The 14000-nt window shown below is 39.5% G+C and overlaps 1 protein-coding gene across 2 annotated transcripts in view; it reads right to left on the bottom strand.

The window, feature by feature from the left end:
- Positions 1 to 14000, bottom strand: part of pde8a (phosphodiesterase 8A) — a 64893-nt gene that overhangs the window by 4810 nt on the left and 46083 nt on the right. For both annotated transcript variants that reach the window (XM_042492321.2, XM_088075750.1), the window contains exons 12-19: positions 12252 to 12329; positions 11992 to 12062; positions 10268 to 10432; positions 5961 to 6009; positions 5692 to 5827; positions 5390 to 5588; positions 3808 to 4025; positions 1997 to 2129 (exon numbers count right to left, since the gene is read on the bottom strand). In XM_042492321.2, the coding sequence (XP_042348255.1) occupies positions 1997 to 2129; positions 3808 to 4025; positions 5390 to 5588; positions 5692 to 5827; positions 5961 to 6009; positions 10268 to 10432; positions 11992 to 12062; positions 12252 to 12329 (1049 nt within the window). The remainder of the gene's footprint in view (positions 1 to 1996; positions 2130 to 3807; positions 4026 to 5389; positions 5589 to 5691; positions 5828 to 5960; positions 6010 to 10267; positions 10433 to 11991; positions 12063 to 12251; positions 12330 to 14000) is intronic.

Genomic DNA, 14000 nt, shown 5'->3' with positions numbered 1-14000 from the left:
AGACGGACTTCTAAAAAAGGGAATATGACAATAAACAAAATAAAAAACGTGTTAATATCATCTAAGCTTTCTGAGATGAAGAGACAATGTTGCTAATAGTTTAGCCTTCTGCTAACAGGAAAGAAAGACTCATGACTGCTGCTTCAGGTTCATGTTTATGTAGCTTACATTCGCTAGAGTCTTCAATCACAGTTACCCCTTTTCAACCAAATTAGTTTTGGTAATTGAATTGGTTCTGTTAAGGATTCTTGGAAACTCTGTGCTATCTAGCAAACCAGCCAGGAGGTGGGCTTCTATTACAGATCTGCATAAAATGTAGGCAATATTTTCGAAATGTCGATAAAACACAATTGCGAAATGCTTGTGTTTCCACTGAGTGATGTTATGTGACTTCTCTTGCAATAACATTCCAAGAAGCCTGACAATGGATGTTCAAAACATTAACAGGTTTATTTCTATTGCAGCCATTACACTGACTCATTATTTCTTATTCGAAGAGGACATGGGCGTGTTATGTGAGTGATAATGAGAAGGCAAGCCGCTCATATATGAGAGTGGCCACGTATGAGGAATTTCTGGTGATAGTCCATGATAAGAATTGTGAATTCAAAACTTTTGGATGATCGGCTCTACTTTTGAAGAGTTCTGCAATGCAATAACACCTCTTTACGCCTGCTGCATCACGAGAGAGCCAGTTCCTACCAACAAGCGCATAACCATAGTGCCATGTGTCCTATAAAAGAGAAAAAAGGGTTTCCATTGCAGTTTTGCGAAATATGGCTTTTTCGGATCGCCTGAAATACCACCTCATGCGAGCGTAAAAACTTTTTTGCAATAAATGGGTTTTTTTTTTAACTGATGTATTTCCATTATGTGTATTTTACATTTGCAATTTCAATTTGCACGATTGGAAGGTCAATGGAATCCTGCCTTGTGTTTTTTGAGCAGAACCATTGTAAACAAGGATGTGTCATCAGTGGAGGGAGATGCACAATTCAGGACAGAAACAACACAAGGGTAGCAAAATCGCAGATTACATCGATTACCTGTTCACTGATATTGTCACAGTTGGCACTTAAGGGCCAGGAAATCCTGCTATTTTTTTTAATCCTGCTGACAACCAACTTATCTGGTTCTGAACCAGTTTTTTTTTGCTGGCTTAGAGTTGCTACAACCGTCGACCGAGCTGAGACGCTGCCCACTCTGCTCCGAGGGAAGCAGTCCACAGAGGCAGGGACCGAGGAGGGACAGTGGGGGGGCTAGCTTGCTAACTCTTGTCTCATTTGTGGTCTGATAAATAAAGAGAAAGATTGGGGCAAGGAATGGCTGAATAAATGCAACTCTACAAAAAAATAAGATTAAATAAATCAATGTATTGGAATCAATGGGTTACTGTATGACACATGCACATGTCTGGTGGAGGGGGGCTTAGGATAGAGTGGGGAGAACGTATTTTTAAATTTTGCCCTTTTTTCTTTTCCAGATTTCTGCCTATCCCTGCTATAAATGTTTAATTTGTATAAACTGGTAAGTTCTGAAAGTGGAAAGTGCACTCTGTATAACAATTTAGAGAAAAACCAACATCAAATCAATTACTTGGATCACTTCTGCCTTTAAAGGGCAAGACAACTTTTAAAAGTCTGTGTTGAGCATTCCACATACACACGAGAAAGATGGTACCAAGTTGTAAAATTCTCCCCCCACAAAGATATCTGCACCGAGGCAACAACAGGCCACACGTCCCCTGAACCACTTTCACCGTCTCTCAAGTTCTTTAACTATTATTTCTCGCATACTGTTGAGTACTGCTCTGCCACAGTGTGAGACAGAATGAGATTACAGTAACTGTGTTTATCTAGTGTCTGAAAGCTCCTGTGTTCTTCCTGCTCTGCAAAACAAAACTAGAAAAAAATGCTACAATAAGGACTACTATTTCTACACAGGTATGGCAAATAAAAAAACATCTGAAAGCATTTCAGCATTTTAAAAATCTTACCCCGTTCTCCTCCAGAGCAGCCAGTGGCTTGTTGATGCTGTTGACAAATTTGTTGACATGTTCAAAGTGTTTGGTCATCTCAGTTGCCAGCACCATATCAATGATGGCCTGTCGTAGTGTTCGATATTCATTCCTAGAGAGACGGAGATGGACAGAAATCAGATGAAGGAGGGGGAGGCATGGGGAGGAGAAAAACAGAGCGAGGGAGATGACAGTGTGGTAAATAGCATGGAAACCCGTGTGAACAGTTTTCCCCTTCTGACTGCAGTGACAGTGGCCATGAATGGATGCTTTGTTCACCTTCCCCCTCTGAGGGGACCAGCACATGTGAGCTATTCTGCTTTGGGACTCAAATCACATTACTACCCTGCCGCTGTCAACACACACACACACACGCACGCACACACAAACACACACACACACACACACACACACACACACACACACACACACACACACACACACAGTATTGCTTTCATCTGTACATATGTAGACTTTACATAACAACTTATGACACTTCAGGTGATGTCTGTATCACAAGGTTTCATGACATAAAATAGGATTTTTCTTAATCTTATAAAATGATATATAATATTTAAGATACATAAATTGCTTATTATATGATTATCAAATAATTTCATTGTTTCTTAATGATCATATTGATATTTCTATACCAACAGATGCATTTACTGTCACTATGACTTTTTTTTTTCTCTCTGCCACACATCCCATAGCCAGCTCCTTACTCAACACAACTATCTGTCCAGAATCAGTAAAACGTACATATTGTTGCCTCTCATACAGACATCCAAATATGCACACACACAATCATTATCCACCCATGCCCTTCCTGATATATTCTAATATATAATATATTCCAGGACTCTTATCAAATCACCACATACATTATTATAACTGCCTAGTGTTATTGTCTGTATATCTGTCTATTACATCTGTCTAATATAGCTTCTATGGATACATGTCACAAATATTTTGTATCAAGTATAGAATATTTGTTTATTTAATAAAACAAACTTGCAAAACACATTTAAATGATTGGGTTTCTATTATGATTGCTTCATGGAATACTGCATCCCCCAAATGATGATTTATACTGTATGTCAATCACTCAAAAATTCAGAAAGAAAAGGTTTTTCTTGCATGCTTCCAGTCAATGAAGAATCCAAAAACTCTGAAAATTCTTGATTAATTTAAGTCATAGGGGACCACGTTTAACAACGACAAAACTTTAACAAAACACTGGTTTACAAACTCTCACACAACTCATGCAGCATAATCTAAGTCTCATTTATCTATAGTCGTATGCTCAGTATTTCCCAAACACATGCATTTTTCCTGAAACCTCACGATTTAAAACACTTCTGCATAAACTGTGCAGGTGCCATACTCGTCCTTGTTTGAGACTGTTTAATGAATGCATGTGTTTTGGGAGTTGAGTTGTGCAAGAGTTTGTAAAGGATGTTTTGATGTAGTTTTGCTGTTGCTAATTCTGATCTATTATTACAGTGCTTAAATTCATCGAGTTTTTTCCGTTTTTGGATTCTTCCTTATATGGAAGCAATATTATCCCTTAAGGACACAGTGCACTTATGTGATTAGACCACCTGAGGTCTTTGTATTGACGAGTAGTTTAAGACTTGTAACACCATACTTCTTCATCCCCTTAACTTCGATAGTTTAGAAGAGTGGTGAAGTTAAGTTTTATGTCTGATGATCTATGAACAGTGGAGACAAACAGATAATGACAACTTTAATTTTCTCTGGGTTAACTTGTGTAATTAATCTCCTACCTTTCAATGTTTTTGAAGATGTTGCACTTGTCATCTCTTGTGGTGATCTGGAAGGCCAGTGCTGCATGGTGGCTCTCTAGCACAGCAGTGTCATTGTAGAGGATGGCCAGCTCGCTTCCTGCGTTGCACAGGAAGCTGTTGGTGCGGCCTGGGTGGTCCACATCGTGCACAGTAGCAGCAATAAGTGCAGCCACTTCGTCAATGGGATCCAAGCTTTGCTGTTGGGGCAGATGGGAAAGATTGTTGGGCATTAAAAGGAAAGGTCTGCTATATTACCGACTTGGTCAACAGTGCTGAATGATGAACTCTGAAGTTTGCTAACACTTAAAAAGAATAAGGTAATGTCACTTGACATTTTGAAGTTGCAAAAACTTCACAAAATTCAGTAAATACAGCTACATTTCAAGTAAACTTGACACTTAGATATAAAGTAAACATTAATTTTAAGTTCAAAGTTAATTTTAAGTTATATTTACTTTCCTTTTTCAAGGCAATCAGTTTCCAAGATTATTTTAAGGAAAATTAACTTACAGTTTAGCTGAGTGTTTATCTACAACTGTGCACAAATACCAGTTTCAACGTTATAAATGAAGCTTCAAAGGTTTGAAGTACTCGGCACAGCCCTAATAAAAAGTCCAGTATACAGATCATCAAAATAAGTCCATTTCCAAATTAATGTGCAACATAACAGACCTGCTAACCTGTCTGCAGAGTTCCAGGGATTCATTAACCTTGGGTGACGTAACTTCACAGTTCACTGGCTAAGCCAATGAAAGATCACTCCACTGAGATCAGAAATAGACAGTTTGGTAATCAGCTTAGCCAGTGCACGGCCTCACACAGTCACTGAGCCACTGACACACCTGGACCAAAACCACGACTCTCTTGGATAACGTAGGATCAGACGGGACACCTGACACTCGAGACTGTGCAGAGAGCTGCGCCTGATAGTAGCAAAATCCCAGCATCTAGATACTGTAAATATTTTGGCCCACAGCCAAAGGTATGGTGAACGAAAGGATGGCAGCCTGTGGGACATGCTGATGCTAGAATCAATATGGTGACTTTGAGCAACGTGTTGAAGTATACAGCCATGTAGTTTCGCATTTTTTCATGACTTTTTTTTTGCACGTTGCATTTACATTTATATAACACTTTGGGCAGTGTGGCTGCAGCATAATGCAAAGATAAAACAAAAAGGCAAGTGAAGAAGTGAGTATTACCAAACACAGAGCAAAAAAGCAGCAGCCAGAAAGTTTAAAGCATCAAATACTTATATTCCTGCATTCTTGTCAATTTGTATGCACTAATTCATGTATGTGTGTGTATAGATGTGTGTGTGTGTGTGTGTGTGTGTGTGTGTGTGTGTGTGTGTGTGTGTGTGTGTGTGTGTGTGTGTGTGTGTGTGTGTTTGTGTGTCTGTATTCTATGCATCAATTTACAGTGTACATGTCTTGAACTTTGTCAAAGTGACCGCTGTCAAAATTATAAAATATTGTGACAAATAGTATGTTTTGTAAGTTTGCCATGCGTTCTTAAAATCGTATGCTTTATTAATAATCATTACTATTTGGTAATTTACCTTGACCCTCTCCTTGCAGAGAAAATACGCCGTTGCGTGCAGGACATCAGCTGCGTGAGAAGAGTTGTGGTAGGAGTTACTGGAGTGGTAGTTAGCTTCAATCACTTGTAGCCAGGAGCGCAAAGTGGCCTCAGGGCAGTTTAAGAACTCGCAGACCCCAAATCTGGAGAAGATCTTCATGCCCAAGTAGGTCAAAGGCCTGTGGGAGGATTCAGCATAGTGGTTTAACATTAACTCTCACCTGAAGCTTTAAAAAAAATTGACACAATTCCTCTGTTGCCCTAACTGTGTTGTTGCCTCACCGTTTCATGGTTGCAGCTTCCAAGTTGATGATGTCAAAGTCCCAAGATTCCTCGTTCTCCATGGTCTGGGCGATACGAGGGGGGATGTCATTTAAAGACAGAGGAGTTGTCAGGTGACTGGGGATATGGTGGGGCTCTGTGAGCAAAGGAAGATACAAGAAAGGAGGCATTAAGACTAAGAGACTAGGAAAAAATAAACATAACTAAAACATAGCATCACTCTTTATACCAGAATCAGAATCTCTCCTGTATGTTGTGTGCAAACTTACGTTTTGTGGAAAGGATGTATTCATTTCCTGACAATCTGCGTAAACCATCCTGTGAACAAGAAAGAAAGAGTCGGTAATGAGGTAGAGAGTGTAAAAAACAGACTGTGTCATACATCCTTTTAAAAAGGCAACAGCAATGAGTTCAGCTCAAGAGCAGGAGCATCACACTTGTCAGAAAAAAAACTGCAAAGGCCTTCAAAATACATTTGGATGGTAATTATTTGGATCCTTTGAGACATTTACTCTGACATTAGATCTGATGTAAAAGTCATCTGTGCTAAATTAAGCTGCTAGGAACACAGACATCAGCTCGGACTTTAGAGTGAAGGAAGTTGGGTGAGAACAGTCATGTTACTGTGACTTGCACATCATGTGTGCACCAGGAGTATCTGGACAGATTATGTCCAACTAAATTCGTCATTTAGTGTTTTCAGTTTGTTTTTAACATTTCTAAAGAGCTATGACCACATTTCAGACAAATACTAATACTACTAATAATAAACATTTCTGAGGATCTAAAGACAACCTAAAACCCTTTAAAGCTGGGGTTGGCAGTTTAATTTTGCCATCACTGGTCAAAACGTCCTTAATAAACAGCATACAGCATATTGTGAATAAATAATCTGAGAGAATATGAGACCTCTGCACCTTAAAACTAAGGTGCAGAGGTCGGAAAACTAAAAGACCGAGATGAATGGCCTCAGATTGTCAAAGCTTCATTTCCCCTTTGGGAAGAAGAGGACTAAGTAAGTAAGCAAATGGCCTAGAATGCTGCAGAGAAATTTGCTCCCAGCGTTTGCAAAAACTGCCTACACTGCAAAGAAACCCAAAAAAGGAAGACTGAATTATCAAAAGAGAGTCTAAAAGAACGTCTGACAATCAGTAAAAGTCAAAATTGGCAAAGAGTTTAAGATAAAGAGATATATAAGATATGTTGCTAAAATTTTAGCAATCTTCAAAATGTAGCCAAACACTCATGGCTGCGGCTTTAAGTTCACGTTAATGTAGCTAACTTCAGCAAAAGGCTCAAATCACAGTGCTCCACCTCATGCTGGCTTCACACTGGATGTGGAATTACCCTGATATGTTAATTGTCACCCAGCCGCCCATCAGCAGTCGCCTGACTGTTCACACCAGGAGCACATTTCTCCTTGCAGGTCAGCAGCGATTCTCCTTCTCTGCTCCTTTCGAATCACACAGAGATCTCTCTGTCCCTGCTTGCTTGTGTGTCTCTGGCTGTGTGTCTGTGTTTCAGTGTGTGTGTGTGTGTGTGTGTGTGTGTGTGTTCATCTCTGTGAGCTTGTCTGTGTCTGTGTGTCTGCTTGTCTCTCTTCTGCTGTTTTAACACAACAAGCATTGTGGAGCATTTTATTTTAGCATTTATTACGGTCATATCGTGTATATCATATCTAATTTATCCTTTATGTCATTCACAACAGAGCATTGAGTGTGTTTTCCAGCCAGATTCGCTTGCAGCTTGAGGAAAAATAGACCAGACGCTAAAATTTAAGTAAAACTATCTCTGCATTTTGTGAGCTTGTTGCAGAGCTCGGGGCAGTGGAGTGTCCAGCATGAAAGGTCTGATGGCTCATCGCGGGCACCGGAAGCAAGATGCTAGTGCACTATGGAAAAGCGGAGTTTTTTGCAGCCAGTCTGCATCCAGTGTGAATCCAGTATCACTCCCCGCTGCTACAGATGACCTCGCCAAGGGGGGGAAGGCAGCAGCTCTGCAGACACACCCCCAGTTAGCGGCCGCAACAACCCGCATCCAGCCAGACCCCAGCTCCAGGGAACAGGGCAGAACCGACCCCCGCCATTCAGCAAATTTTCAGTTGTTGCCATTACACAGGTTAGATTGGGCGCTGGCCTCCAGTACTGTGACAAACAACGCTGGGGGGGCCTACTCCTGCCGACTATCCTCCTGGGACATCTGGATGTCCGCAGGATCAAGGACAAATGTAATTTCGAATAATAAATCTACCTTCTACCTTCCTCTGCCTTCAGTAAAATAAATCAGAGGAAACAAAGAAATGGATGTTCCAGCTTTTTCATATTAACACTTTTATGAGTGTTCTTTCATCTGTGCTGTTACACAATATTTTGGAGGCAATGTTATGTTGACACCTCATATCGTTCCCCCCACGAGCACAACAGGGAGAGGGGAGAGATGAGGCAGCCAAGCTGAGCTTAATAATGGAACCAATATGCAGTTTAGAAAATGATTTCCATATTTATGAACTGTAATAGTTGTGTCAGAAAAGACACTGTGATAATTGATGTACACATGTTAGATAATCTGCAATAAATTATTCCATTATGACATTTGTCTTCCTCTGGGCAGTGCTGCATGCTGTGACAGTAAACAGGGCTTTTCAGTGGGGTAACACTTCATCACCCAAATAATCAAACTCAGATTCTCAGTGGTTAGAAGTATAATGAGGCAGCTCTTCCATGTTTGTGATTTGAATCAGCTGTGGATAACACACTATGTGTTGGTGAAGTAAATATCGATCAAACTGTTTTTAGCTACAATAGCAGTGTGGTGGATCCATCCACTTTCCAGACAAATATATTTTAAGAACTATAATATATATATATATATATATATATATATATATATATATATATATATATATATATACATAACTACTATATTATACTATGAGATAGATTGTCAGAGCAAATGTTTCCCAACACCCTATTGAAAGCAGCGCTGAGGGATTTCAATTTGGCATGTTAAATTAGTATCAACTGATCCCCGACTTTGTATTTTTCCTCGGCTTTACCCATATTGTGATATCGATCAAGGATAACCACACCCAAATCAACCCAGCTTCAGAAAACTGAAAAAAACTAAAAGACAATATTTAAAATTTGGATTAAGTCTGATAATTTTTTATGCTTTTTATTATTACGTATTAAAATGTTTTTGGTGATTTGGGTTCTAGAGGCCTTAAACTATGTACCTGCTAAACTTCAGCATGTTAGCACATTGACAGTAGCACTTAGCTCAAAGCACAGAGCCACTAGAACTTACTGCAGACTTTTGGTTTTTGTTAATTGTTGGCAAAAACCATTGCAGTAGTTTTGCATCCATTACAGTCTATCAAGAAAATAAATGGTTTAAATGTGTCTTTCAAAGAATAGCTATGACAAGAAGCTGCAATAATCATTCTGGACAAAAGTATTTTGCCATATGTTATAAAACTGCGTTCAGGCTATTGTATGTCATAAAAAAGTTAAAAGATTTAAAAAAAAACCCATGAAACTAAAATACTGTGAGCATTAAGGCCTCTGCTTCACTCAAAAACAGTTGTGCCACTCAACTTTGAAAATGACAGGTCTTCTGGTGCAAGCTATACTGTACATATTTTGAGTGCAAGTGAGTCCATGGGTGTGTGTCGCAGAGTGAAATGTTTACTTCACAAGTGAAAAAGGAAGAGGAGACTGGCTCATCTTTGACCCCAGCATTGTCTCATGGTGGCGCTGCCTCTGTACACACTGGTTATTTTAAGACTCATCCCCAGAAAGATCACAACTCTTCTCTTAATGTTAATTGTGTCATTTGAGTTCAGACCCAACACAACAAACACATACAAATACACCTCACAGACCCATATGTTCGTAGATGAATAAACATCTAAACCGGAGCTTGCACATCATGGTTTTCTGATTTCATCAGCCTTTATCATTTATGCAGAACAAATGTTTTTGTGGAAGGACTGTGTGTGTCTGCCTCTGTGTATCCACAGTGTACATGTATAAGTAAAGCCATGCTTATTCATCTGATCCAAAGAACAGGATGTTTCCAGGCCTGTGGAGTCGAGAGGAAGAGGTTCATGTGAGTGTGACTGTGTGCATGTGTGCAGAGCGAGAGAGGGGGTGGGGGGCAGAGAGGGGAGAAAGAGAGGGCGGGGTGGGCTTTCCTCTCCAGCCTACAGGAGCACAAAGGACAATCTAACACTTCCTCTGGGGTTGTTGCCAAGACTGCCAACTTGGCACTCTTACTTGTGTGCTTCACCACTGCTGTCTGTTAATCTCTCTCTCTGTCTCTGTCTCTCTCCCCCAAATATGAACACAAATCCTCGCAAAAAGTCCACACGAACACCTGGCTTCTCTCATTTTTGCATTTAACATGTTTCATTGTGAATGGTTTACGGAGACGTGTGTGTTATCACTGTGGAATTCAGCAAACGCTCTGACGTGTGTTATCATATGGGAGTCGATTCACTCGTAGCGGAAGGAAGCTGTTTGGGTGTTTCAGACTTTTTGAAGGACCCTTGCGCTCCACGGGGCCTGCTGCTTACCGTCATCAGCCCCCCCACGAGGTCATTGGTATGGGGGTCTTCATCCTTGGTGCCCAACTGCGGGGAGTAGAGCTCAGTCGTCCTCAGGATCTCCAGTACCCGATCCAAGGCCTCCGCCACGGGCATAGGGCTGCTCTCCTGCGCTGCATTGATAATGTTGATTACCTGCATTATGAAATAAGTAAGGTTATATTTTTTTGTAGAGCACTTTTTAAAAACTAACAACAGTAAAAGCCAACTGATAATGTTAAGTAAAATATTTACTCAACTGACATAAAATAGCATGTTCTGATAATATGACAAAATAAATGAAGACAATTGAAGTAAAAATCAGGGTAAGTGTCACATAAAAATGAATTCAGACACTTTATTTAGGTCATTCCAATGCCCTGTCCTCTGTTGATGTATAAACATGGGCCACGCCATGCAAATTAATCAGCAAGATGGTTGGAAGGTTAAAATAAAGGTGATGTTGTCGCACCTCTTAATTCTGCTTATTCACACTGATAGCCTGTTTATATCATTGTATCTATTGGTTTGCACATGTTTGTACCTTACTGTCAGCTAGTTTTGTTAGCCAAGAAACAGTCCAACAGATAACCTGATGCAAAAACTACAAATTGTACTTACTATTCTTTAATTTTCTGCACTAATAAATCAAATGAGATATAACATGCTAAGTACTGAGCTTTAGAAGTACTTGTAGATGGATTTAGATGAAAGTAAAACCAGGTGCTGGCTTTAATCATAGATTAAATGGACAGATATGATATATCTACCTTATCACTGAACTCTCAGCAAGAAATAACAATATGTTCCACATGTCAGTAGGTCAGATTGGTCTTATGTAGGGTTAGCTGTACCATGTAACGTATTGGCTGAGAGACTGGGTCAGCTCAGCTTATAAAAGCGTAATTTGCAGTAACGATACAATAAAAAAAAATTAAATAGAATAAGATAAAAATAGAGATTTAAAAAACAGGGGAAAGATATACATTCAAACATAACACTTTATAAAATGTAAAACTATTTCTTTGAATGAAGAGACAGTTGCAATAATTGAGATATGGGATAAAAGCATGTAAGATCGATTCTTTATCTCCATCGTTAATGGAGCTGTATGTGACATTACAAACATCAACATAGCAGCAAACCACTATTTGCTATGTCAAGATATTGTGGTTACCATTGATAATGGTGTCGTCTTGAAAGCATAGCACCCATCCTTGTGCAAGAACTCAAGTTCTAGGTAACACACACACACACACACACACACACACACACACACACACACACACACACACACACACACACAGTAAAAGCAGTTCTATCAGAGCTTTATTCTGGAGAGGATGACGCCTACAGGGACTGACTACACAGTCAAACGATACAGCAGTGGAGCTGCAGTGTGTCATATGACCCATCCCTGGGGACTTTCTCTGTTTCCGACCATCCAGGCTGCAGACTGCATAAACCACTGAAATAGCAGGCCATTCTGGTTGAACATGTGTTCCTGTCTTATGCATGAAATGTGGCGTTTTATCTCCTCTTGACATGGTATGTGTGGCCTCTAGCCTCAGTGTGAGTGGCTTTACAAGAAGTGCTCATGGTAGTCATGACACTTTTATAACCCAAGAGTTCAGTCATGAGGTGCAAAGCATCAGTACAAAGTGCTAATCATATGATGGAGCCTGCAGGGGTGATGGGGAGCGAGATGAACCAACCTTGGTGATGGGAGCCTCTATAGTCATGGAGTGGATTCGGGCCATTGAGGAGTGCCTTCTCTGTGAGCTCCCTGTAAGGATGAAAAAAAATAAAAAACAACACCCTCACGTTAGAATTCATCAACAAATTGAGCTGCAGTTTTCCATATAATGAGCGTGTTTGCATGCATGTCCAATCAACACTTGATGCAAACAGCAAACAGAGAAAGTTATATAAGTAACGCCCAGACTTTCCATCATCTATCTCCCTACACTCTCACCATCGCTCCCCCGAGACGTTGTGGATCTAACGTCCAGAGAGCCTTTCCTCCGGTCTTTGTGCTTACTGGATTGGATGTCTGGGGAGAAGAAAACACTTTAGATTTACACGCACACACAAACACAGTTCAAGTTAAGTGACATGGCTGGCTTCGGCCCCCCATCACAATATTCCTGGCAATAGGAGGACATGTCTTAATCAGTCTAACCCGAACTTTGTGGTCCGTTTTTCATGATTTACTGTGGTTATTCATAAATTTAGTTCTGAGGTTTTAATCCAGTAAACTTGTAATAAATGGTCAAAGTTGGTAAAAAGTGAGTCCGACGGCAAAGACCCAAAAAAGTAAAATGTAATAACTTTATATCATATAAAAAATTGTAGTAACATTCAAACAAGCAAATGGAAACACTCAAAATTAGAAAAAAATTGATATTGTAAAAATCACTCTCACAGGTCAAATCCTTAAGTTGAAAATAGTAAATATTATATATTTTTTTAAATTCTATTTTCGATTGTAGGATTTGTCCTAGACATTTAAGGGATAAGGCTGGTGTTAATCTATACTTTTCTTATTGTCAACAAATACCATAAAAAGTTAAAAACAAACTATGTTTTAGTCCATTTCAGTATGTTTTGACTTCCACATGGCCCTCAGCCTTTTTAAATGGTCAAAAATTTAAAAGAATAATTTTTTTGAAGGGCTCAGTAATTTAAAACATATGGTTGCTGTGGTTTTTAGCAAATGTTTCTCACACAGGACATTTGTGGTGTATGGTAAATAGTGTCTTTATTTGAGACTATTTATGGCTGTAGATTAGTAACCATTTGCCGCTAAGTATTTTACAGCAGCAGAATGACTCGAAATAAACTACAGTGTGTGTGTGTGTGTGTGTGTGTGTGTGTGTGTGTGTGTGTGTGTGTGTGTGTGTGTGTGTTTACTGTACTAAATGAACATGTCATCCAGTTTACAATTGATGTTTTAAATACTTTTTTAGTGTTCATTTCGTTAACAGAGATATTATTTTACTATTATCGGGATTTTGTGGAGACAAAGTATACAGTGTCAAAAAGACACATAGGTGGGCAGGAAAGACTTAAAGGTTATTGTGTATTATAGTTCAAAATAACAGACACATGAAAAAAAATATTTTTTAAATGTACAACAAAATATGTGAAATCCCCATTAAAAAAACCCCCAACATTTTCCAGCTTTTATTCTGTGTCCCTGTGTTAACATATCATTGATCTCATTATATGTCAAATATATGTAAAAAGAAATCTGTATAAGAGCATTTTTAGATCAAAATCTGTCTGTTCTCTTTCTTTAAAACCAGCGAAAACAGTGTCTGATGTTTGATGACTCATCTTGGACGGGTGTTTACAAAAGTTCATCCCATCAAATGAGACACTGGGTGGCTAACCACACTGGTCATATAAAACTGCACTTCACCACCTGACAGATGTGTGTTTGGATATCACTGCTCAACCAAACTTTGTCTCCATTTCAAAACCGATGTAGCAGAGGTCTAACTTATTCATCTCTCCCTCATCCTCTTCTTGATCTAAAGGTGTGTGTGTGTGTGTGTGTGTGTGTGTGTGTGTGTGTGTGTGTGTGTGTGTGTGTGTGTGTGTGTGTGTGTGGAGCCAACAGCTCGCTCAGCAGCTACTTTGCTGTAGCTAAGTATCCCACTGATTTCCAGGTCAACTGACTTTTAGCAGTCCAATCAAATGTGAAGGATTTGATTTAAAT

This window comes from Plectropomus leopardus, chromosome 1 (genome assembly GCF_026936395.1).
Source record: "Plectropomus leopardus strain MGB_pleo_1.0 chromosome 1, ASM2693639v1, whole genome shotgun sequence".
NCBI lineage: Eukaryota > Metazoa > Chordata > Actinopteri > Perciformes > Serranidae > Plectropomus > Plectropomus leopardus.
The sequence above is the reverse complement of the archived record's forward strand: the minus strand, read 5'-3'. Positions and strand labels throughout refer to the sequence as shown.